Genomic DNA, 25527 nt, shown 5'->3' with positions numbered 1-25527 from the left:
CTTTAGTACACATAAATTGTGAAACATTATGGCTTACTAGGGGTCACCATTACACTGTAAAGCTTTTGGGACACACTCAAATTTCTTCTTCTATCTGCCCAAATTCTTTCGAGATTTTTATCCCATGGTCTTGAACCCATAGCTTGTTTTTTATCGTGGTCGTAACCCGCAAATTGAAGTAGAGTCATGTTATTGTTTATGCATCATAACTCTATCAATATAAGCGCATGTGAGCACAGACATCCAAATGTATGCTTAAAGTATGAGAACTGTGGCTCTCCATATGGATCTAGGTTGACTAACAGCTTTTGCAAAATTCTGAAAAATGTTGGGAGCACTTTTAAATTGTATCTTATTTTGTTTCATTCAATTTAGTTTTGACTGCAGCAACCCAATTCACGGGCAGACCCTCAACCCCCTGAATCACCAGAAGACCCCCGGAGGATCATCAGGTGGCGAAGGGGCTTTGATTTCCGGGGGTGGATCCCTCATTGGGCTTGGATCAGATTTGGGTGGAAGTGTCCGCTTACCATCCAGTTTCTGTGGAATCTGTGCGCTCAGACCAACAGCATATAGGATAAGGTAAGTTAAGGGCTCAGCACTTTTGATGGTCATTGGCACGTGATGTGGGTATTGGCCAAACAATTATGGTATTACATATACACAATGGCTATCCTATCAAATAATAAATTTTTATTTCATGATTGGTAGATGGGATAAAAAGTCAGAAAACAGACAAAAAGTTGTTAAAATATACTAAATCAGACCATAAAGTGGAAAGTAAAGCAAAAGTGTATGTAAAAAAAAAACGAGAGTTGGGATAGACATTGAAAATGTTTTATCGAAGACTAGGTCCAATGAGTTGGAATCCAATCCACTTCAGTTTTTACCTGGCAAAACCTAAAGATATCTTGGAGGTTATTCACAAATTGCATTTTGTAGTGCATAAAGTAGTTCAACAGTTGTATTAGTCACATTAGTCACAGTGTGGCTCACTGTTAGAGGAGGCCGACCTGGAAGCAGAGGTCAGCCCGGGACCAGGGTTCAATTCCCGGCTCGGCGGGGTCTTGAGTCCTAAAATGTCCATGGACTCGACAATTCTCGCTCCGGTGCCTACTCGATTCACGGGTTCACACTCTGCGACTCTGGGCAATAGCTTGCTTAATGTCCACAACGGCCCCTCGCGGCGGGATGCCTGGCTTTCACCTTGCGGATACCCTGCCGGGGTTATCTCACAGGGGAATACCAGGACGGGTTCCCTAAGCAAGCGCTTAGAAACCGCTCGGTGATTTGCGCTATATAAATTCCTGTACATTTACATTTACATTTACTAGGCCTGGGTGGTAAATTCTGTTACGCTCTCGGAATTTGCTAAATTTAGGTAATTTTGCGGTCAGCGGAGAACGCGGAATTGCCCAAAATTCCGCGAACCGTGGCTTTCGCTGAATTTTTTGCTTCTTCGCGCTTTCAAAATGCGTGTTCGCGAGATATTTCTCCCCGGGCACGCAAACAGCATTCGCAAACAGGAAAAAAGCATCGTGGACACGCGGAACAAGGAGTTCCGCGTATTTGCTGAACTTTTGCATGCTCGCGGAGATCTTTTAGCGTTTCACAGAGCTTTGCATAGCGCGACTATGCAAATTCCGCCAACCCCTATAGTCACCTACTACAAAATGTTTGTCATAAATCTACTTGAGGAGACCCCCCCACAGTGGTGAAGATCTCCGCACATGTAGGAATACATTTTCATAGTAAATGTGGGAGGAATAGCTGGAGTGACTGGGGAATATTGAATACAAAATGGGAGGAGTGTAGGGAAATTTAAGAAGAGATTGGGAGAGCACCCAATCACATACGTGTAAGACAATTCCATTTCACAGAATCACATCAAAAGTTAAAAAAGCCCTAAAGGTGTCAAAACAGTAGTAAATGTACTCCAGCCCAGGCTTGGAGTAAACCAAGCACCACACATGGCCACTCACAGGACCTATCCAATAAAATAAAATAAAATCAGGGATATTTATTGAGTGCACATATCACCCAAAGGTCTCATGGCGCTGATGGACAGTTCTGACTTTCCTGCTTGAGAGAAAATCTTGCTGGTTTAATGATCGAACAGCCATGTTTTTAACTGCCTACGGAAGCAGTTGTGATTAGTGACCATGCGTAAGTGGGGAGGCAATTCGTTCCAGAGAGTGGGCGCCAAGAAGGAAAATGATATCCTGCCATTTATGAGTGATGGCTGTGCAGGTAAAGGTGTGTCAACAGGATGTACTGTTAAGCTTAATTACTCTACAGGAACAGCAGGTCTCCGAACCAGAGTGGTTCGTGCCTTAGTGCATTGCCCCACTGATAATTTGGCCCCCCATTACATGCGAAAACAACAATCAGGTCACTTATAATTGAAGAGGTGTGGCGCAGCGGCCAGTGTGCCTGACTCCGGACCATGGGTTTCACGGTTCGATCCCTGGTGCCGGCGGCATATCAGCCCAGCACCATGTGACTCTGGGCAATAGCTTGCTTACTCTTCCCGAGGGCCCCCATTGCCGGGAAACCACTTCGGAGGTAGCTGTGCGCTTTACAAATTCAAAGTCATTATTATTATTATTATTATGATTATTTATTTATTGTTAAATGAAACCAGCACTGCAGTTCTATTCAATTAAAGCAAGTGTACAACTCCAAGTAAGTCTTCAGCCATGGCGGCGGCGGTGGCAGGTCTGAAGGGGGTGGGGTTGCTTCATTTTGATGAACACATGGGTAGCAGTGAGTGCAGGGCAACTAGACCCCAAAATGCGCATGCCCATTTGGACGGCTGCCATGCACAATACAGGCTTCTCACTACTGCACATTAGTGAGTGGGGGTGCTCAAACCTGCAGACCACCAATATCCTAATGAGTGGTGAGTTTGCCCGCTCAAGCCAAAACTGACACTGCTCTCAAGCTGTGTAACAGCAAGGGAGCAGTTTCAGGATTGGCTGAGAGATGATGGCGTTTTTGGAGCCTGGGGCGGGTGAGAGGAGAAGCAGGATTCAGCCAGAAATTGGTATGTTGGGTGGGTCGGCAGCTGAGAGCAGCTCACTATGTCCACCTCATGTGCCACTGGTCTGGGAGCCTCAGATCTCAGGAGCTGCAGTTACCCATACATGCACTTTTGGACTGGAAGAGGAGACATGTTGGAAGAGCAGAGCTTCTTCGAGGAGTAGGGCCCAGCTGAATGCTCAGAGGAGGACGAGGCAGAGGAATCAGCAGAGAGATCAGAGGAGGGCCCGGCAGAGGGCTTAGATGAGGGATCCTGCGCATGGCCGTGCTTGAGGGCAATCAGGGCCACCTGAAGTAGTTTGCACTAGGATTGGGATAAGTAGCCAGGATCCAGCACCAGCAGGACAGTTCAGTTACAGCATGAGGTTGGTACACAGAGGATGTACGGACCTTACAAATGCACAAAGCGTGAAGGCTCGGTGGGGTGTAATGCAAGATGAGCACCGCCATCATCAGGTCGAAGGCTCTTATTTGAACCCCAGGAGGGCAAGGGGAGAACAGGCAACAGAACCTGAAAGCAGCCTTGCTTTTGTGAGGGTGAACAGATGTATAGACCAGAGTGTGGCCTCACGAGGAGTGCCCTTTACTGCAGAAATTAGTAAATGTATCAATATATTTTTTTTGCCTGCCTCGATGTTGTTGAAGTCAAAGTTTCCATAGGGTCATATAGAGTGACCGAATTAGAATTGGATTATTTTCTGCTATTCCGTATGCAACGAGGTAACCAGTTGTCCAGCTTTTAAATATTCAAATCTAAATCTTGAATTGTTGAAATGCCAGCATAGGTCCTTCTGCTGTAGAACCACGTCTGAGTCTTTGGCACTTTAGCATGAGCCAACTCCTCGAATAGCCTCTTCCTGGCTCTACAATTTCACATACTTAACATTTGTTTTCCTTTTGCTCCCATCAGTTTAAGCATTCTTACCCACATAATTTTTGTCTTATTACACCCACTTATTGATTTCTTGTCTGCATTCTCTCAAACTCTATTCTCAAAAACAGAGAAGTGTGGTTAAGTTTGGTAAAGTTCGGTGGTTTTGTTGGGCGTGTTTCTTTTATATGTGTTTCAGAATCAATCCAAATCCATCTTAATATAGTGCAGTAGTTATATAGTACAGCTTTCTCTTTTTGAGCACTTAGTGACTGCAGAGGTGATTTTGATTCTGTGACTCTCTCATTCCCGGCTGCGCTGCTTTACGCTGCTCAACGCTGCTCAACGTGACCACGTGACCCACACTCTCGAACCGGACCAGATCGGATTGTGGAGCAGAGAACAGCGGAGGTGCGTTGAAGGCTTAAAAAACAAGCATTAGGAATGCATTAGGGCTCGGGTTTGTTTTAAGTCAGAGATAATGGCATTGTAAATGGCAATGTGTTTTAGGCACTCTGCACTACCACTCTGCACTACCAATCTGCACTCTGCACTACCAATCTGCACTCTGCACTACCACTCTGCACTCTGCACTACCACTCTGCACTCTGCACTACCACTCTGCACTCTGCACTACCACTCTGCACTCTGCACTACCACTCTGCACTACCACTCTGCACTACCACTCTGCACTCTGCACTACCACTCTGCACTACCACTCTGCACTCTGCACTACCACTCTGCACTACCACTCTGCACTCTCAATCTGCACTCTGCACTACCACTCTGCACTACCAATCTGCACTCTGCACTACCACTCTGCACTACCAATCTGCACTCTGCACTACCACTCTGCACTACCACTCTGCACTCTGCACTACCACTCTGCACTCTGCACTACCACTCTGCACTCTCAATCTGCACTACCACTCTGCACTCTCAATCTGCACTCTGCACTACCACTCTGCACTACCAATCTGCACTCTGCACTACCACTCTGCACTACCACTCTGCACTCTGCACTACCACTCTGCACTACCAATCTGCACTCTGCACTACCAATCTGCACTCTGCACTACCACTCTGCACTCTGCACTACCACTCGCACTCTGCACTACCACTCTGCACTCTGCACTACCACTCTGCACTCTGCGCTACCACTCTGCAATCTGCGCTACCACTCTGCACTCTGCGCTACCACTCTGCACTCTGCACTACCACTCTGCACTACCACTCTGCACTCTGCACTACCACTCTGCACTACCACTCTGCACTACCACTCTGCACTGCCACTCTGCACTACCACTCTGCACTACCAATCTGCACTGCCACTCTGCACTACCACTCTGCACTACCAATCTGCACTCTGCACTACCAATCTGCACTCTACACTACCACTCTGCACTGTGATGTATTCCTATAGGTTCTGAATCGACCCCCCTATTCCTGACCCTATTCTGGTTAAACAAACCAACAAGTTAACTAGCAGTCAGCCCATGAGGCAGAAAACCCCCATGATGCAGATACCGTTATCTGACGCAGTCACACTACAGCACAGGAACGTGTTATCTGATTAGGTCATAACGCTTGCGATCTAATTAGACAAGCGATATTCCTCCAGCCCCTGATAAGGCATACGGAGTTCTCATAACAAATCAAACCTATGACAACCTGGGCAAAACCCTGCGGCCATTGTTTTGATTTCACCGAGAACTTCAGTAAAAGAATGTGCTAACGAGCAAGTCGTATGACATCCTTATTGACGTATCTATGTCCATCCTTACGTCAATCTCGGCACCTTAAAGGTATAAATATTACCGATATTGCCCTATGCAAACACACGCGTGGTGACGAGACGGAGCAGCCATACTTGCCGAAGCGAAGAACAGAGCAGACCCCGCTGGCACAGCCCCGCCTTCCTGACGCGCTGAGAACGAGACGCGCTGATTTCTCCTGCCGAGAGATCCAGCACCGGCGCTTCCGGGTAGCCCTCGCAGGCAGCCTGGAATATCGAGACCAGAGAGAGAGATACCATCCCTCATTCAACCTAGATTCCAGGTACAGAACTGAATAACCCCTCACAGAGAATTCTTTAGTTATTCACTTGGCAAAAACAAACTTAACTTAAACTGTAACTTTCTATTCCCGCCCACGTATTAGACTTAGGTCAGGTACACGGGGTAGGCGTATTTAGAAACACCAGTTGAGTACGTTTAGTCAAATGTATATGTGTATGTAATATATTTTATTCATTTTAAACATCTTATGGCTTAGAAACCATATCAATGTTTTTACAGTATTATTTTATACTATTGCTTTTAATGTATGCACTTTACTTAACTATAAGTATTGCAATAATATCGATCCATTTCTCTTGTATGAGAAAAGAGACTGATCAATAAATAACACCTTTTTATTGAACACGCCCGTCTCTTCCTTTTCTCTACAATCTGATGAGACTAAGAATGCACGTACTGACTGAGTAAAATAAATTGCCTTTTGTTCACACGACTCTCGAGATATACTCTTGATTAGGGGAGAGCAAAGTTGTCATGTTCTATGGTTGTCAGAAACTAAATCCCTTCTTTGTCTAATCAGGGAAGTTAAGTCCTCCTTGAACATTCGAGAAAGTTTCTAGTGAACTCTGAGCTACGCTGGCAAACCCAAAACTTTAAGTCTAGTATCGACAGTAGTAGACCTAGTTAACGTCTGGTCTAGGCCTTTACTGCTGTAGGTATTATTCCAATGCGCAGAGCCTATTGGGATGATAGGAACTACACTACATGGCGCCCAACGCGTTTGGAAAGGGCGATAAAACTAACGTAAGACATTTAGAGTAACTCAGTCGTGCTTTCTCATTCAGACCCCTTTTCCCAAATACTCCAAAGACGTCTGGAGTGGGTGAAAGGTTATATCCGCCAAACCTCGCAGGAGGAAACTCCTATGTATGGTACTTGGTTTAGTCAACGTTGAAGGATACACGGTTCCAAAATATTGTGCATCTAATCTTTGTTTCCATAAGAACCCTGATCTGCAAACAAACAAAAAAATAACCATCCTGTCAGTAAAATGTCAGACAATGAGGATGAAAGAGAGGCAGTTAGATTAGCAACTGAACTCGCAGCAGCTGATGCTACCATGCAAGACGCAGACCCGGATATAATACTCATCCCGGTCATTAAAAGGAAATCTATAACCATAAAACTTATAGAAAATGGACTGACACCTAGAGGTGGTACAGTCATATTCGTAATTGAGGCACACGAATATCGGCAGACAGAGGTATACTATTCATGGATAAATTTTCCAGCAGCAAATCCTGTAACAAGGTACTTACACTATTACAAAATAGAGGAACCTCCTGAAAATTACACTCCTTTCGAGGAGGTGGAAGTACCACTCAAATTTCAAGAGCATTTGCTCTTATTTGATGGCGCCCTAAAACACAATAATCACATCACCAGGCTCGGTCCTTTAGGTAGACCAGGAGCAACGTGGACGGTCCTAGCCGGATACACACCACATCCAGACATCAATGGGATGTCTGCAGCAGAGCTGTTAACACAGCTAAAACAATTAATAAAAATACATAGACTGTCATGTATTCCTATAGGTTCTGAATCGATCCCCCTATTCCTGACCCTATTCTGGTTAAACTAACTATCAAGTTAACTAACAGTCAGCCCATGAGGCAAGAAAAGCCCCCATGATGCAGATACCGTTATCTGACGCAGTCACACTACGGCACAGGAACGTGTTATCTGATTAGGTCATAACGCTTGAGATCTAATTAGACAAGCGACATTCCTCCAGCCCCTGATAAGGCATACGACGTTCTCATAACAAATCAAACCTATGACAACCTGGAAAATCCGTGCGGCCATTGTTTTGATTTCACAGAGAACTTCAGTAAAAGAATGTGCTAACGAGCAAGTCGTATGACATCTTTATTGACGTATCTATGTCCATCCTTACGTCAATCTCGGCACCTTTAAGGTATAAATATTGCCGATCTTGCCCTATGCAAACACACGCGTGGTGACGAGACGGAGCAGCCATACTTGCCGAAGCCCAGAAGCAGAGCAGACCCCGCTGGCAGCAGCCCCGCCTTCCTGACGCGCTGAGAGACGCGCTGCTATCTCCTACCGAGAGACCCAGCACCGGCGCTTTCGGGCAGCCCTCGCAGGCAGCCTGGAATATCGAGAGCAGAGAAAGAGATACCATTCCTCATTCATCCTAACTTCCAGGTACAGAACTGAATAACCCCTCACAGAGAATTCTTTAGTTATTCACTTGGCAAAAACAAACTTAACTTAAACTGTAACTTTCTATTCCCGCCCACGCATTAGACTTAGGTCAGGTACACGGGGTAGGCGTATTTAGAAACACCAGTTGAGTACGTTTAGTCAAATGTATATGTGTATGTAAATATATTTTAATCATTTTAAACATCATATGGCTCAGAAACCATATCAATGTTTTTACAGTATTATTTTATACTATTGCTTTTAATGTATGCACTTTACTTAACTATAAGTATTGCAATAATATCGATCCATTTCTCTTGTACGAGAAAAGAGACTGATCAATAAATAACACCTTTTTATTGAACACGCCCGTCTCTTCCTTTTCTCTACAATCTGATGAGACTAAGAATGCACGTACTGACTGAGTAAAATAATTGCCTTGTGCTCACACGACTCTGGAGATACACTCTTGATTAGGGGAGAGCAAAGTTGTCATGTTCTATGGTTGTCAGAAACTAAATCCCTTCTTGTCTAATCAGGGGAGTTAATTCTTTCCTGAACATTCGAGAAAGTTTCTAGCGAACTCTGAGCTATGCTGGCAAACCCAAAACTTAAGTCTAGTATCGACAGTAGTAGACCTAGTTAACGTCTGGCCTAGGCCTTTACTGCTGTAGGTATTATTCCAATGCGCAGAGCCTATTGGGAAGATAGGAACTACACTACATGGCGCCCAACTCGTTTGGAAAGGGCGATAAAACTAACGTAAGACATTTAGAGTAACTCAGTCGTGCTTTCTCACTCAGACCCCTTTTCCCAAATACTCCAAAGACGTCTGGAGTGGGTGAAAGGTAATATCCTCCAAAACCTCGCAGGAGGGAACTCCTATGTAAGGTTCTTGGTATAGTCAACGTTGAAGGATACACTGTTCCAAAATATTGTGCATCCAATATTTGTTCCATAAGAAACCTGATCTGCAAACAAACAAAATAAGCTTCCTGTCGGTAAAATGGCAGAGAGTGATGATGAAAGAGAGGCAGTTAGATTAGCAGCTGAAATAGCAGCAGCTGATACTGCAGCACTAGATGCGGACGGGGATATAATACTCATCCCGGTCGCCAAAAGGAAATCTATAACCTTAAAACTTATAGAAAATGGACTGACACCTAGAGGTGGCACAGTCATATTCGTAATTGAGGCACACGAATATCGGCAGACAGAGGTATACTATACATGGATACATTTTCCAGCAGCAAATGCTGTAACAAAGTACTTCCACTATTACAAAATAGAGGTTCCACCCGACATTTACACTCCTTTCAAGGAGGTGGAAGTACCACTCAAATTCCAAGAGCATTTGCTCTCATTTGATGGCGCCCTAATACATAACAATCACATTACAAGGCTCGGTCCTTTAGGTAGACCAGGAGCAACGTGGCCGGTCTTAGCCGGATACACACCACACCCAGACATCGAAGGAATGTCTACTGCAGAGCTGTTAATACAGCTAAAACAATTACTAAAAATTAATAGACAATTAGTCCAGTATGTAATGCGGACTTCAACAATTCAGCCAGCGATTAAACTTCCACAGCTGACCCCTCACCAGGGGAACACAAATAAAATCACACCACAGAACATCCAATCCTGCCTAGGTAAAGTTCCGGCTAAACGGGAACAGATACCATTCTGGTTGGCACAGAAAATCACCCAAATAGAGGCGGTGTTTCCTGACACCACCCCGCTAGAAAAACACAGGATTCTGACTATATGTCTCCCAATGGGAATCGCACCACACATAGAGGACTGTGACACTTGGGGTACAGTCTTTGCTTCAATCTACACAAAAACGCACGGTGTTCCATCCATTTCGGTAATACCAGATGTGCTAAAACAAATTCAAGATGAATACGGTCCAGAACCAGCTTTAACTCTTGGTATGAAATTACTGAAAGACTTCAAGCAGGTCTCGGCTATATTATTAGCCAATATAAAAGGTGAAGCAGCAAACGTGGCGATCCGCCAGAGGTTAAAAGAGACAGATATAGCAGACCAACCAGCTGAAATTGCCAGAATCATAGAAAAATCCTATGAAGAACTAGGTAGAGATAGTTTAGGTGGAATACCAGTAAAACCGCAACTGACTGAAAGTCCAGAAAAAATATTTTTTAATAATAATTCACCAAAAAAGAACTGGGATGGAAACAAACAATCCAATCCAAAAGAAAAGAAATTCCAGTCCCGAGGAAGGTCTCCTAGGCGAAGGGAGAAATCTCCGAACCAGAGACACAGGTCACCCCAGAGTGACCCCTCTGGGAAAAGATATAACCTTAGAAATAGGGATAATATTAAAAAACCTGATAGATATCAAGACATTGATACACGTCCCTCTCAATCTTTTCAGACTTCCTCGCAGAAATCGGAAAGAAGAGGACGATCAGAACAAAGAGAAGAGCACGCCAAGTCCAAAGACAAGGAACCTGCTCAACAAAAAAAGAAATTACAATTTCCAAAAAAGAAGGTAGCCAGTATCAAGGTAGTTAACAATGCCGAGAATACTGAGGACACAACTGAAAAACGGAGAGTGGGCTCAGACAATGCTAGACAGCGCAGCAGAAGTGAGCATAGCTCGCAAAGTCCTTATGAATCATCTGGAGACAGTGGACACGAATGAATATCTTCAAGTGGAAACTGCAGACACCAGAGTTAGCAAACCCCACAAGATATACGAGATAACATTACGTATAGAGGGAGATAAGACTAGGAAAATAAGGGGACTATTTTGGGATAACCTCTCCAAGGGTTATGACATCCTTCTAGCTGAAAAAGACTGGCCACCAGAGTTTGTCAGGGAGTGCCCTCATGGCGAAGAAGTAATTATGCCTGCCTTCTCGAATCAAATCCCGATTCATAAAAAATACACACTTGCTAGAAAGTGGGCAGTGGCCTTAGCACCTGCTTTATATAAAAATCATGTAGGATGGGATGAGGATTCTCCTCCTCACAAAATCCAGTTAAAATCACAACCTACTGCACAAAGGCAGTACCCAATTAAGCAAGAAGCTAAAAAACAGGTAAATGAAATACTAGATCAGCTAGAATACCAGGGGGTGATTGAAACTTGCACCTCACAAATGAACAATCCTTTGTTTCCGGTCTCCAAACCAGACAATTCATATCGTCTAGTTTTGGATTACCGACACCTTAACACATGTTGCAAAACCTTTGCAGTGCAAAACTCACACAGTGCTGCACTAATGAATAACATAGTGCGCAAAAAATACAAAACAACCTTGGACATCTCCAATGGATTCTTTTGTCAAAACATAGCACCAGAGAGCAGATATTTAACTGCATTCTCAGTAAATGGCACTCAAAAGCAATTCTGTCGGTTAGCCCAGGGGTACAAGAACAGCCCGGGGGTATTCTCAGCGAGAGTAACAGAATTACTACAGCTATATGATGATGAAGCATTATCTTATGTCGATGACATTTACTTAACAGATGATGACTTGGAGACTCACTTGAAAAGAGTGAACACCATAATACTTGGGTTCGCTGCAGAGGGTTACAAATTCAACTTTAAAAAGTCCAGAATGGCCCATCTGACAGTCCTGTTCTTAGGATATGAGTTATCAAGTGAAGGTAAAAGCCTGGCAGACAATTTCCTAGAGAAATGTGCCGTAATCCAAGCTCCTAAAACACTAAAAAACCTACAGTCAATTCTAGGCTTCCTAAATTTCGGAAGAACATACATTGCAAATTGCGCAGAAAGGGTCAAACCCCTTTATGATCTAATTAAACCAGACTTTAAAAGATCCAATTGGACTCAAACACACACAGAAATTTTGAGATCCTTACAAACAGACATGCTAATTAAAACAAAATTAGAAACACGTGATAACACACGCAATCTTGTGATTCGAGTCATCCCAGGGATATGCGGATTCACATACCTGACCTCTAATGAGGGAGAAAAGGTACCAATTGCATTCAAATCACACTTGTACACAGAAGCTGAACAGAAATTCGGTAATACAGAAAAAATCATTCGCGCAGTTCAAACCGCAATAGCTAGAGAAAAAGACATAGCTGACGGTAGACATATCACAGTCAGAACAGCAGAATCAGCCTTTGAGGCACTAACAACACCGTGTAATTTACCAACAACAACATTGAATCCGGAATGGATACAATGGGTGAATTCAATCACAACGGACAAAGTATACTACTACTTTGATCCAGAACTAGAAGAATTAAAAAATCTAAAATATGAAAAGACGTATCCTCTGCCAATCGACATTCTGCCTCTACGACATTACGCCTGTGTAATCTATACAGACGGACATGCTCAACCTTCCGTTTGGGGAGAACAAGCATACAACCCCACATGTGAGATTACGAAAGAAGTGTGGCGCGGAGGTAAACTAAAACCTCTATTAACAAAAACACACTCAGTAGAAACTAATTCAGAACAACAAACTGAAATAATAGCATTGAAAATGGCGCTAGATAATGCGGATCGCAAATTCCCGACACTTATAGTGTCAGATTCATATTACTGCGTCAAATCATATAACAAGGATTTGCAGACATGGATTCAGAACGGTTACAAAGATGACACAGATGCACCAATAAAGCAGAAATTGCTCTGGGAACAAATAGCTCTTTTACAAAAAGAACTACCAAGGACTCACGTGACACACTCACTGAGTCATCAGCGTGATGGCGTTCACGTTGTAGGGAATTCATTGGCTGAAACAGCCACAGCGGCAGTCACTAAATCGGCTCCCGTAGTTCGAAAAAAGCCTACATTAAAAAACATTGACGGTGAAACAGTGCTGGCAGTGAAAACGTCATCAAAAGGCGACTGCTCAGCGTTACCGATCAACTATCCACTCAATTATACATACATAATCGATGCAAACTCCGTCCCTTTTGCTCGAATCCCTGGGGGATAGAGTGATTCCAAACATGGACAGGAGAAGCTTGTTAATCGCAGACGCACACATGGGTGAGGGTCTTGGACACCTCAAACTGAAAGATTCTCTGGAAGAATTACAATCACGGTACTGGTGGCCAGGCATGAGCCTGCATCACACCATGTTTGTAAAAAACTGCCCAAACTGCAACAGAGATCGCAGTGGGGAGAGAAACAGTTTAATACCTCGTCGTATCAAGGCAGATAATATGACCAATAAAAAGCAGGGCTTGCGATTAACATATACAGGCTAGTTTCCACTTATAATGTAGATCACCAGCACTCGGCTGACGTCCGGACTGTTATACAAAGATTTGCGAGTCTAAATGGCATATACGCTAAGAGCATGCTACGTTCGACCATTGTTTTCACTCAAGCCCACCAGCCTGGGGGGAAACATGGCCAAATGAGCACAGTCCAGCGGGAATCTTCTCACTTCCTTCCTGAGGGTACGGGATGGTGTAAAGAAAAAACCAAGGCATAAAGCAATCTATAGCAGTAAAGGAAATTAAGTTCGGGAGCTGGGTGGGTCAAACATCTAATAAGTGTCCAACGTAGTCTAAATAACTTGCCAAGAAATTCTCTGAAGGGATTCAGTCCGTACGAATTATTATTTGGAATTAGAATGATTATCTCTGACCTCGACAGTCAGACTTCAGTGGTTAAAGAAAAAAGCTTTGATGTCAAAGACCGTTTGGCTATTTTGCAGGACTTAAACAAAACAAGAAAAGACCTGAGCAACATACAGTTGAAACAACAGCCAACAACCACTGAAGAATCACCACCTGTCCCAGCAAGACCTGTCTGGATTCCAAAAGTCGGGGATCTAGTCAGGGAGAAGATCGCGGTAAAGAAGGAATTTGGGCCTTCTTACAGAAAAGCAGTTCCTGTCTTGTCTGTCAACGGGACAAGATCAGTTGTACTACCGCCACTTGCTGGTAAAAAGGAGAACCGAGTTGTATCCATCGACCTGGTAAAACCACAACATGTGGCCGATAACAAACAGTAGGCCAAGTGGACTCCCAATAAGTAGCAGAACACCAAGGTTTGCTACCAGTACAGAGGTCCTAACAAAGAGGCTCATCACATTCGAAACGCCTACAGAAGAACAACAAGGACTATGCAACAATGCAATAGAACTCAGACCTCTGAAAACCCAAATAAAAACATTTAGCAGAGACACACCAGTCTATAATGAAGTACAAGGTGACAATTCAAGAAACAAAAATCCTGAAGCAATTAGAACAATTGACAGAACTGCATCCGGCTACTTCATCAACTTCGATGATTCCTCTGAAAGCCTCAGTGAATCAAAGACACAGCCATCATCAAAATCCTTTAAAGACAAAGCTAAGGAACTTTTGAACCAACTGAAAGAAACATATCTGATTTCTCCATGGATTGAATTTTGGGTGGGTTTTGGTGCATTTATCCTCATACTTTGGCTCATCATGGTATTAACTTTGGGACGCTTCATTGAGGGAAAATATGCTAAAATGGACACAGCAAGTCAGAACATCAACTTGGTCCTCAAACCACACACATCTTCACACGTCGAGAAAAGAGAACTTTCTTCAGCCAACTTCACAGCCAATCCTATACCTGGTGGGGTAGCCTGGGACAACACTGACTATGAAATTTATGGTCCGGTCGAGATCCTGAAATATCCACACCAAATCAAGATCTCCTTGAGTGACTTTGCAAAACCAAACTCATTTGCTGATGATTGGGACTTCGAAAGCATTAATAACATGATGTCTGACTTAGTAATGTCTGCTAAATTTACAAAACATGATTATTTGCAAGGTTCTACAAATTATGATAGTATGTATTGCTATAACCACTATGGTAACCATTTTTTACATAAATCTGGACAACCTAGAAATGTTTTAAATTATAATCAATGGGAACATTGTGCAACACCTCCAAAAGGGAGCTCAAGAACCGTTTACGACAAATATTCATATTTTTCAGGTTTTAACACAAGTAATGCTGAAACATTCTATTTTAAATTGTCAAACAAGACAGGGATGAAAACCATGATAACCAACACAAAGATGATATATTCAGATTCATTCTTCGAAGAAATGAATACTTTTGGATTTGATTATTGGGACAAAAATGTTGATTTGAAAAGTGTTTGGGGTACAAAAGAATGGCAAGTACAGGGTTTAGAAGCTTTGTTTAGAGCTTGCATGATCCCAGAACAAATGATATTTTTAAATGACACTGTTCAACAAACCACCTGTCTTGGCCTAGCCAAAATCAAAGATTTAAATAAACCGTCTATTCCAAAGCCAACAATGTTTAGCAATAGCTCTGATACGGATGAAGAGATAGACGTAAACCATATATTAAACCAAAACAGAACACATCCTGATTGGAAACAATGGTTAATCTGGCCCACAGATACAAATAACTGTCAAGACAGATTCCTGAATAAAACACAGGGGTTCAAAATGACCAGGCCAGACCCTAGATATCCCCAAAGACATCACCCAGGGATAATAACAACCTACAGTGTGGGCAAATTATGCCTTCAGTGGCTACAAACTTCCACACTGCCTGAAATTAAGCAACACCTAACTTTACTTACTGATGGTGCTGACTTGCGTGATTTCATAATGGGACCACGCAAACAGCGTCAAAAGCGTTTCATAGCAGCCTCTGTATATGCAGCATACAATGAGGCCTGGAAGGTTAATCAAATTGAAACAGCAGAAAGAATACGGGAAATTGACCGTATTAATTTGGAAAAATCACTTTCTGTAGTGGACAATGGGTTAATGACTCTGTCCTCCAGAATTTTTTCATTGGACAGCATTGTGTCTTCAGCAATCGATATATTATCGCAAGACTTACTGTTATTACAACATGGTCAGTCACAATTGCGTTCTATTGTACAGCTTGGCTGGACGTTACAAAATCTGCGTTCAGGCTATGTGCCTTGAGGTTTAATCAACACAACGTCACTATTCCAAATCTTTAACCTTACTGATAGACAAATCAGTATGGCGCAAAAGGGTGCTGATTATACAATCTTGAGCATTGAAAAACTAGAAAGATTACCAATGACAATGTCAGAACGACCTGTCAGTGAATGGATAATCCACGGAATCATAAATATTCCAATCTCAACCTTCAGGTTTCAATACTGCCAAAAATATATACAGGCTGGCATGTACGAGAAATTGGGGAAGGGGTACCTTAAAACAACTTGGAACCTGCCCTATTCACATGCATGTGTCAGTAATAAAGGACAGAAAGTGTTTCTTAGTGGCAACAATTGTGCCATGTCACTAAGCGGCACGCTTCTGTGTAACGGAATTAGTTTGCATGGAGCCTGTGAAGGGAATTCATACAACCTTTCATGTCACCAGCAAGGCGCACCTGCAACTGAAATAGAACCATTCTTTCAAAGACTCTATAATGGGAGTTACATTCTTATTGTAGACCGCAAATGTTGTAGTCTTATGCCCGGGACTCCTTATCTAGTCACTACGACTGCGAAGGTCAAGTGCTGTGGACGTTCTTTGTTCCCCAGCTCCTTTCCAGACAGGGAGGCAAGGGCATGGCCCAGTTTGAAAATTACTTCTATTCGAATAGATACTTTAAGCAGAATGAAAACAGTGCTTCTTCAGACGCCTACAAGGCTCACGTCATCAAAAGAAACGTATGATCTACAAGTCGCAAGGACGACTGCAGAGATACATACATTATTATCGACTAATTCCCCCGTACATTTCGCGGAAATCCTGAGCGAAATCTTAAATATTTCTGATACCACTGGGGTCTCAAAGGTATTTAAGACAGTATTTTCGATGGCATTAACACCATTCAAAGCCATACTGGGTATTTTTCCAGATTTCGTCCATTCGATTTTTGGCGGACTTCCCCTGATCCTGGGACTAATTGCAGGAATCCTATTCTTAGTCCTTATTTTTCGTTATGGCAACCCATGTCACAGATCAAACTCTCGGGACAATGGAAGAAACAATCCTAGCCATTGGATACCGGGACCGGATATCAAAAATCCTGGGACTCTCCCGGCTTAGAGACCTGAACATGACTTGGTTTCTATCATTTCGACCAATGTGGCAAAGATGTGTTTTACCTGTATTGAGGTGTCTGCTATGCGGAGAAGAATGCGTGTTAGACACCTGTCTGACGCTACAATCGGATGCGCCAGTGGATGCAGATACATTGTTGGTTCCTACAAAGGTTCACGCTTTGTGCTGCCCTCAAAGGCTGCCAATCCTGATGACGGCATTCGTGGAATCTTCACCACTACGATTGAAGAGTAGTGAAGTTCAAGATGAAAGCAGCATCGATCAGGTACGACCTTCTGTCAGCAATGCGAATCAGAATGTCAATGGAGGCAATCATGCGCACGAATGCATGGTTACACCTATTTCCGACTTAGTGGAACTTTCCCATGAAGCTGTTGACAGTTTTTTCGAAAGCCTTAATGATATGATGTTCTCTCCAGAACAGAAATAGAGACTTTTGAGCAAGCTCGCACATGGCGTTCCCTGAATTCGGCCTTCAACTTTAAAAATAAAGTCACATGAACAATTTTTCCCACCAGTTCACGGACAACAATTTTTTAGCAGCCCCAAATTATTTTTTACAAAATTTTGGGGACACTTATCTTCTGCTTAAAGTAAGAAACTATTCCTAGAGAACTAAGATTTCTATTTTTAGATACTTTATAAACTTTAGTTGCCCGCTGGTATGTTCACAAATATTTTATTATGTGATGAAATGGTCTCGAACTTTCTTTCTGTATAGCCATATTAAGAACCATTTCATGTGTATTTCTCATATACCAAATAAGCAATAATGTCTACAAATGCGTGTTTACTTTAGCGTTTAATTCGTAGCTTAAGTGCATACAATATATATGACTGCAATTTTTCAGTATATTTGAAAATTTCAAAATGCATTTATGTATTTTTGGGTGGTGAGGTATACACTATACTCTATAGTATGTTGTACTATGTTATACTATGCATAGATTAGTAAATATGACCATAGTTAGCGTGGAGTGGGTGTCATGTATTCCTATAGGTTCTGAATCGATCCCCCTATTCCTGACCCTATTCTGGTTAAACTAACTATCAAGTTAACTAACAGTCAGCCCATGAGGCAAGAAAAGCCCCCATGATGCAGATACCGTTATCTGACGCAGTCACACTATGGCACAGGAACGTGTTATCTGATTAGGTCATAACGCTTGAGATCTAATTAGACAAGCGACATTCCTCCAGCCCCTGATAAGGCATACGACGTTCTCATAACAAATCAAACCTATGACAACCTGGAAAATCCGTGCGGCCATTGTTTTGATTTCACAGAGAACTTCAGTAAAAGAATGTGCTAACGAGCAAGTCGTATGACATCTTTATTGACGTATCTATGTCCATCCTTACGTCAATCTCGGCACCTTTAAGGTATAAATATTGCCGATCTTGCCCTATGCAAACACACGCGTGGTGACGAGACGGAGCAGCCATACTTGCCGAAGCCCAGAAGCAGAGCAGACCCCGCTGGCAGCAGCCCCGCCTTCCTGACGCGCTGAGAGATGCGCTGCTATCTCCTACCGAGAGACCCAGCACCGGCTCTTTCGGGCAGCCCTCGCAGGCAGCCTGGAATATCGAGAGCAGAGAAAGAGATACCATTCCTCATTCATCCTAACTTCCAGGTACAGAACTGAATAACCCCTCACAGAGAATTCTTTAGTTATTCACTTGGCAAAAACAAACTTAACTTAAACTGTAACTTTCTATTCCCGCCCACGCATTAGACTTAGGTCAGGTACACGGGGTAGGCGTATTTAGAAACACCAGTTGAGTACGTTTAGTCAAATGTATATGTGTATGTAAATATATTTTAATCATTTTAAACATCATATGGCTCAGAAACCATATCAATGTTTTTACAGTATTATTTTATACTATTGCTTTTAATGTATGCACTTTACTTAACTATAAGTATTGCAATAATATCGATCCATTTCTCTTGTACGAGAAAAGAGACTGATCAATAAATAACACCTTTTTATTGAACACGCCCGTCTCTTCCTTTTCTCTACAATCTGATGAGACTAAGAATGCACGTACTGACTGAGTAAAATAATTGCCTTGTGCTCACACGACTCTGGAGATACACTCTTGATTAGGGGAGAGCAAAGTTGTCATGTTCTATGGTTGTCAGAAACTAAATCCCTTCTTGTCTAATCAGGGGAGTTAATTCTTTCCTGAACATTCGAGAAAGTTTCTAGCGAACTCTGAGCTATGCTGGCAAACCCAAAACTTAAGTCTAGTATCGACAGTAGTAGACCTAGTTAACGTCTGGCCTAGGCCTTTACTGCTGTAGGTATTATTCCAATGCGCAGAGCCTATTGGGAAGATAGGAACTACACTACAAGACAATTAGTCCAATATGTGATGCGGACTTCAACAATTCAGCCAGCGATTAAACTCCCACAGCTGACCCCTCACCAGGGGAACACAAATAAAATTACACCACAGAACATCCAGTCCTGCCTAGGTAAAGTACCGGCTAAACGGGAACAAATACCATTCTGGCTAGCGCATAAAATCACCCAAATAGAGGCGGTGTTTCCAGACACCACCCCGCTAGAAAAGCACAGGATTCTGACTATCTGTCTTCCAATGGGAATCGCACCACACATTGAGGACTGTGACACTTGGGGTACAGTCTTTGCTTCCATCTACACAAAAACGCACGGTGTTCCATCCATTTCAGTAATACCAGATGTGCTAAAACAAATTCAAGATGAATATGGTCCTGAACCCGCTTTAACTCTTGGTATGAAATTACTAAAAGACTTCAAGCAGGTCTCGGCTACACTATTAGCCAACATAAAAGGAGAAGCAGCAAACGTGGCGATCCGCCAGAGGTTAAAAGAGACAGATATAGCAGACCAACCAGTTGAAATTGCCAGAATCATAGAAAAATCCTATGAGGAACTAGGTAGAGATAGTTTAGGTGGAATACCAGTAAAACCGCAACTAATTAAAAGTCCTGAAAAAATATTTTTTAATAATAATTCTACATCACCAAAAAAGAACTGGGATGGAAACAAACAATCCAATCCTAAAGAAAAGAAATTCCAGTTCGAGGAAGGTCTCCTAGGCGAAGAGAAAAATCTCCGAAACAAAGACACAGGTCACCTCAGAGTGACCCCTCTGGGAAAAGATATAACCTTAGAAATAGGGATAATATTAAAAAGCCTGATAGATATCAAGACATTGATACACGTCCCTCTCAATCTTTTCAGACTTCCTCGCAGAAATCGGAAAGAAGAGGACGATCAGAACAAAGAGAAGAGCACACCAAGTCCAAAGACAAGGAACCTGCTCAGCTAAAAAAGAAATTACAATTTCCAAAAAAGAAGGTAGCCAGTATCAAGGTAGTTAACAATGCCGAGAATACTGAGGACACAACTGAAAAACGGAGAATGGGCTCAGACAATGCTAGACAGCGCAGCAGAAGTGAGCATAGCTCGCAAAGTCCTTATGAATCATCTGGAGACAGTGGACACGAATGAATATCTTCAAGTGGAAACTGCGGACACCAGAGTTAGCAAACCTCACAAAATATACGAAATAACATTGCGTATAGAGGGAGATAAGACTAGGAAAATAAGGGGACTATTTTGGGATAATCTCTCCAAGGGCTATGATATCCTTCTAGCTGAAAAAGACTGGCCACCAGAGTTTGTCAGGGAGTGCCCTCATGGCGAAGAAGTAATTATGCCTGCCTTCTCAAATCATATCCCAATTCATAAAAAATACACACTTGCCAGAAAGTGGGCAGTAGCTCTAGCTCCTGCTTTATATAAAAATCACGTGGGATGGGATGAGGACTCTCCTCCTCACAAAATCCAGTTAAAATCACAACCTACTGCACAAAGGCAGTACCCAATTAAGCAAGAAGCTCACTAGAAAAGAGTGAACACCATAATACTTGGGTTCGCTGCAGAGGGTTACAAATTCAACTTTAAAAAATCCAGAATTGCCCATCTGACAGTCCTGTTCGTAGGATATGAATTATCAAGTGTAGCCTGGCTTACAATCTTCCAGAACTAGAAGAATTAAAAAATCTAGAATATGAAAAAACATATCCTCTCCCAATCGACATTCTGCCTTTACGACATTACGCCTGTGTAATTTATACAGACGGGCATGCTCAACCCCCCGTTTGGGGAGAACAGGCATACAACCCCACATGTGGGATTACAAAAGAAGTGTGGCGCGGAGGTAAACTAAAACCTCTATTAACAAAAACACACTCAGTAGAAACTAATTCAGAACAACAAACTGAAATAATAGCTTTGAAAATGGCGCTAGATAATGCGGATCGCGAATTCCCGACACTTATAGTGTCAGATTCATATTACTGCGTCAAATCATATAACAAGGATTTGCAGACATGGATTCAAAATGGTTACAAAGATGACACAGATGCACCAATAAAGCAGAAACTGCTCTGGGAACAAATAGCTCTTTTACAAAAAGAGCTACCAAGGACTCACGTGACACACTCACTAGAGCTACCAAGGACTCACGTGACACACTCACTGAGTCATCAGCGTGATGGCGTTCGCGTTGCAGGGAATTCATTGGCTGACACAGCCGCAGCGGCAGCCACTAAATCGGCTCCCGTAGTTCGAAAAAAGCGTACATTAAAATACATTGACGGTGAAACAGTGCTGGCAGTGAAAACGTCATCAAAAGGCGACTGCTCAGCGTTACCGATCAACTATCCACTCAATTATACATACATAATCGATGCAAACTCCGTCCCTTTTGCTCGAATCCCTGGAGTGGGGGATAGAGTGATTCCAAACATGGACAGGAGAAACTTGTTAATCGCAGACGCACATATGGGCGAGGGTCTCAGACACCTCAAACTAAAAGATTCTCTGGAAGTATTACAATCACGGTACTGGTGGCCAGGCATGAGCCTGCGTCACACCATGTTTGTAAAAAACTGCCCAAACTGCAACAGAGATCGCAGTGGGGAGAGAAACAGTTTAATACCTCGTCGGTTTACTCCAGGAAAAATCAGGAGTAAAAAGGAAGGGTTGCGATTAACATATACAGGCTAGTTCCACTTATAATGTAGATCACCAGCACTCGGCTGACGTCTGGACTGTTATACAAAGATTTGCGAGTCTAAATGGCATATACGCTAAGAGCATGCTACGTTTGACCATTGTCTTCACTCTAGCCCAACAGCCTGAGGGGAAACATGACCAAATGAGCATAGCCCAGCGGGAATCTTCTCACTTCCTTCCTGAGGGTACGGGATGGTGTAAAGAAAAAACCAAGGCATAAAGCAATCTATAGCGGAAAGGATATTAGGTTCGGGAGCCGGGTGGGTCAAACATCTAATAAGTGTCCAACGTAGTCTAAATAACTTGCCAAGAAATTCTCTGAAGGGATTCAGTGCGTACGAATTATTATTTGGAACTAGGATGTTGATCTCTGACATTGATAGTCAGACTTCAGTGGTGAAAGAAAAAAGCTTTGATATCAAAGACCGTTTGGCTATTTTGCAGGACTTAAACAAAACAAGAAAAGACCTGAGCAACATAAAGTTGAAACAACAGCCAACAACCACTGAAGAACCACCACCTGTCCCAGCAAGACCTGTCTGGATTCCAAAAGTAGGGGATCTAGTCAGGGAAAAGATCGCGGTAAAGAAGGAATTTGGGCCTTCTTACAGAAAAGCAGTTCCTGTCTTGTCTGTCAACGGGACAAGATCAGTTGTACTACCGCCACTTGCTGGAAAAAAGGAGAACCGAGTTGTATCCATCGACCTGGTAAAACCACAACATGTGGCCGATAACAAACAGTAGGCCAAGTGGACTCCCAATAAGTAGCAGAACACCAAGGTTTGCTACCAGTACAGAGGTCCTAACGAAGAGGCTCATCACATTCGAAACGCCTACAGAAGAAAAACAAGGACTATGCAACAATGCAATAGAACTCAGACCTCTGAAAACCCAAATAAAAACATTTAGCAGAGACACACCAATCTATAATGAAGTACCAAGTGAAAATGTAAGAAACAGTAATCCTGAAGCAATTGGAACAATTGACAGAACAGCATCTGGCTACTTCATAAACTTCGATGATTCCTCTGAAGGCTTCAGTGAATCAAAGACACAGCCATCATCAAAAACCTTTAAAGATAAAGCTAAAGAACTTTTGATACAACTGAAAGAAACATATCTGATTTCCCCATGGATTGAATTTTGGGTGGGTTTTGGTGCATTTATCCTCATACTTTGGCTCATCATGATACTAACTTTGGGACGCTTCATTGAGGGAAAATATGCAAAAATGGACACAGCAAGTCAGAAAATCAACTTGATCCTCAAACCACACACATCTTCACACATCGAGAAAAGAGAACTTTCTTCAGTCAACTTCACAGCCAATCCGATACCGGGTGGGGTAGCCTCCTGAAATATCCACACCAAATTAAGATCTCCTTGAGTGACTTTGCAAAACCAAGCTCATTTGCTGATGATTGGGACTTCGAAAGCATTAATAATATGATGTCTGACTTAGTAATGTCTGCTAAATTTACCAAACATGATTATTTGCAGGGTTCTACAAATTATGATAGTATGTACTGTTATAACCACTATGGTAACCATTTTTTACATAGATCTGCACAACCTAGAAATGTTTTAAATTATAATCAATGGGAACATTGTGCAACCCCTCCAAAAGGAAGCTCAAGGACCTTCTATGACAAATATTCATACTTTTCAGGTTTTAACACAAGTAATGCTGAAGCATTCTATTTTAAATTGTCAAACAAGACAGGGACAAAGACCATGATAACCAACACAAAATTGATATATTCAGACTCATTTTTTGAACAAATGAATACTTTTGGTTTTGATTATTGGGACAAAAATGTTGAATTGAAAAGTGTTTGGGGTACAAAAGAATGGCAAGTGCAGGGTATAGAATCTTTGTTTAGAGCCTGCATGATCCCAGAACAAATGATATTTTTAAATGACACTGTTCAACAAACCACCTGTCTTGGCCTAGCCAAAATCAAAGACTTAAATAAACCGTCTATTCCAAAGCCAACAATGCTCAGCAATAGCTCTACAGATGAAGAGATAGACGTAAATTATGTATTAAACCAAAACAGAACACATCCTGATTGGAAACAATGGTTGATCTGGCCCACAGATACTAATAACTGTCAAGACAGATTCCTGAACAAAACACAGGGGTTCAAAATGACCAGGCCAGACCCTAGATATCCCCAAAGACATCACCCAGGGATAATAACAACCTACAGTGTGGGCAAATTATGCCTTCAGTGGCTACAAACTTCCACACTGGCAGAAATTAAACAACACCTAACTTTACTTACTGATGGTGCTGACTTGCGTGATTTCGTTATGGGACCACGCAAACAGCGTCAAAAACGTTTCATAGCAGCCTCTGTATATGCAGCATACAATGAGGCCTGGAAGGTTACTCAAATTGAAACAGCAGAGAGAATACGGGAAATTGACCGTATTAATTTGGAAAAATCACTTTCTGTAGTGGACAATGGGTTAATGACTCTGTCCTCCAGAATTTTTTCTTTGGACAGCATTGTGTCTTCAGCAATCGACATATTATCGCAGAACTTACTGTTATTACAACACGGTCAGTCTCAATTGCGCTCTATTGTACAGCTTGGCTGGACGTTACAAAATCTACGTTCAGGCTATGTGCCTTGGCGTTTAATCAACACAACGTCACTATTCCAAATCTTTAACCTTACTGATAGACAAATCAGTATGGCGCAAAGGGGTGCTGATTATACAATCTTGAGCATTGAAAAACTAGAAAGATTACCAGTGACAATGTCAGAACGACCTGTCAGTGAATGGATAATACATGGGATAATAAATATTCCAATCTCAACCTTCAGGTTTCAATACTGCCAAAAATATATACAGGCTGGCATGTACGAGAAATTGGGAAAGGGGTACCTTAAAACAACATGGAACCTGCCCTATTCACATGCATGTGTCAGTAATAAAGGACAGAAAGTGTTTCTTAGTGGCAACAATTGTGCGATGTCACTAAGTGGCACACTTCTGTGTAACGGAATTAGTTTGCATGGAGCCTGTGAAGGGAATTCATACAACCTTTCATGTCACCAGCAAGGCGCACCTGCAACAGAAATAGAACCATTCTTTCAAAGACTCTATAATGGGAGTTACATTCTAATTGTAGATCGCAGATGTTGTAGTCTTATGCCCGGGACTCCTTATCTAGTAACTACGACTGCGAAGGTCAAGTGCTGTGGACGCTTACTGTTCCCCAGCTCCT

The 25527-nt window shown here is 42.4% G+C and overlaps 1 protein-coding gene across 1 annotated transcript in view; it reads left to right on the top strand.

Annotated features, from left to right (window-relative positions):
* The window catches only part of LOC144800376 (vitamin D3 hydroxylase-associated protein-like), a 652021-nt gene that overhangs the window by 342644 nt on the left and 283850 nt on the right, over positions 1-25527 (top strand). The window contains exon 5 of the mRNA XM_078671677.1: positions 376-582. Within this exon, the coding sequence (XP_078527803.1) occupies positions 376-582 (207 nt within the window). The remainder of the gene's footprint in view (positions 1-375; positions 583-25527) is intronic.

The sequence above is a fragment of the Lissotriton helveticus genome, chromosome 1_2 (genome assembly GCF_964261635.1).
Source record: "Lissotriton helveticus chromosome 1_2, aLisHel1.1, whole genome shotgun sequence".
In the NCBI taxonomy this organism is placed as follows: Eukaryota; Metazoa; Chordata; class Amphibia; order Caudata; family Salamandridae; genus Lissotriton; species Lissotriton helveticus.
The sequence above is the reverse complement of the archived record's forward strand: the minus strand, read 5'-3'. Positions and strand labels throughout refer to the sequence as shown.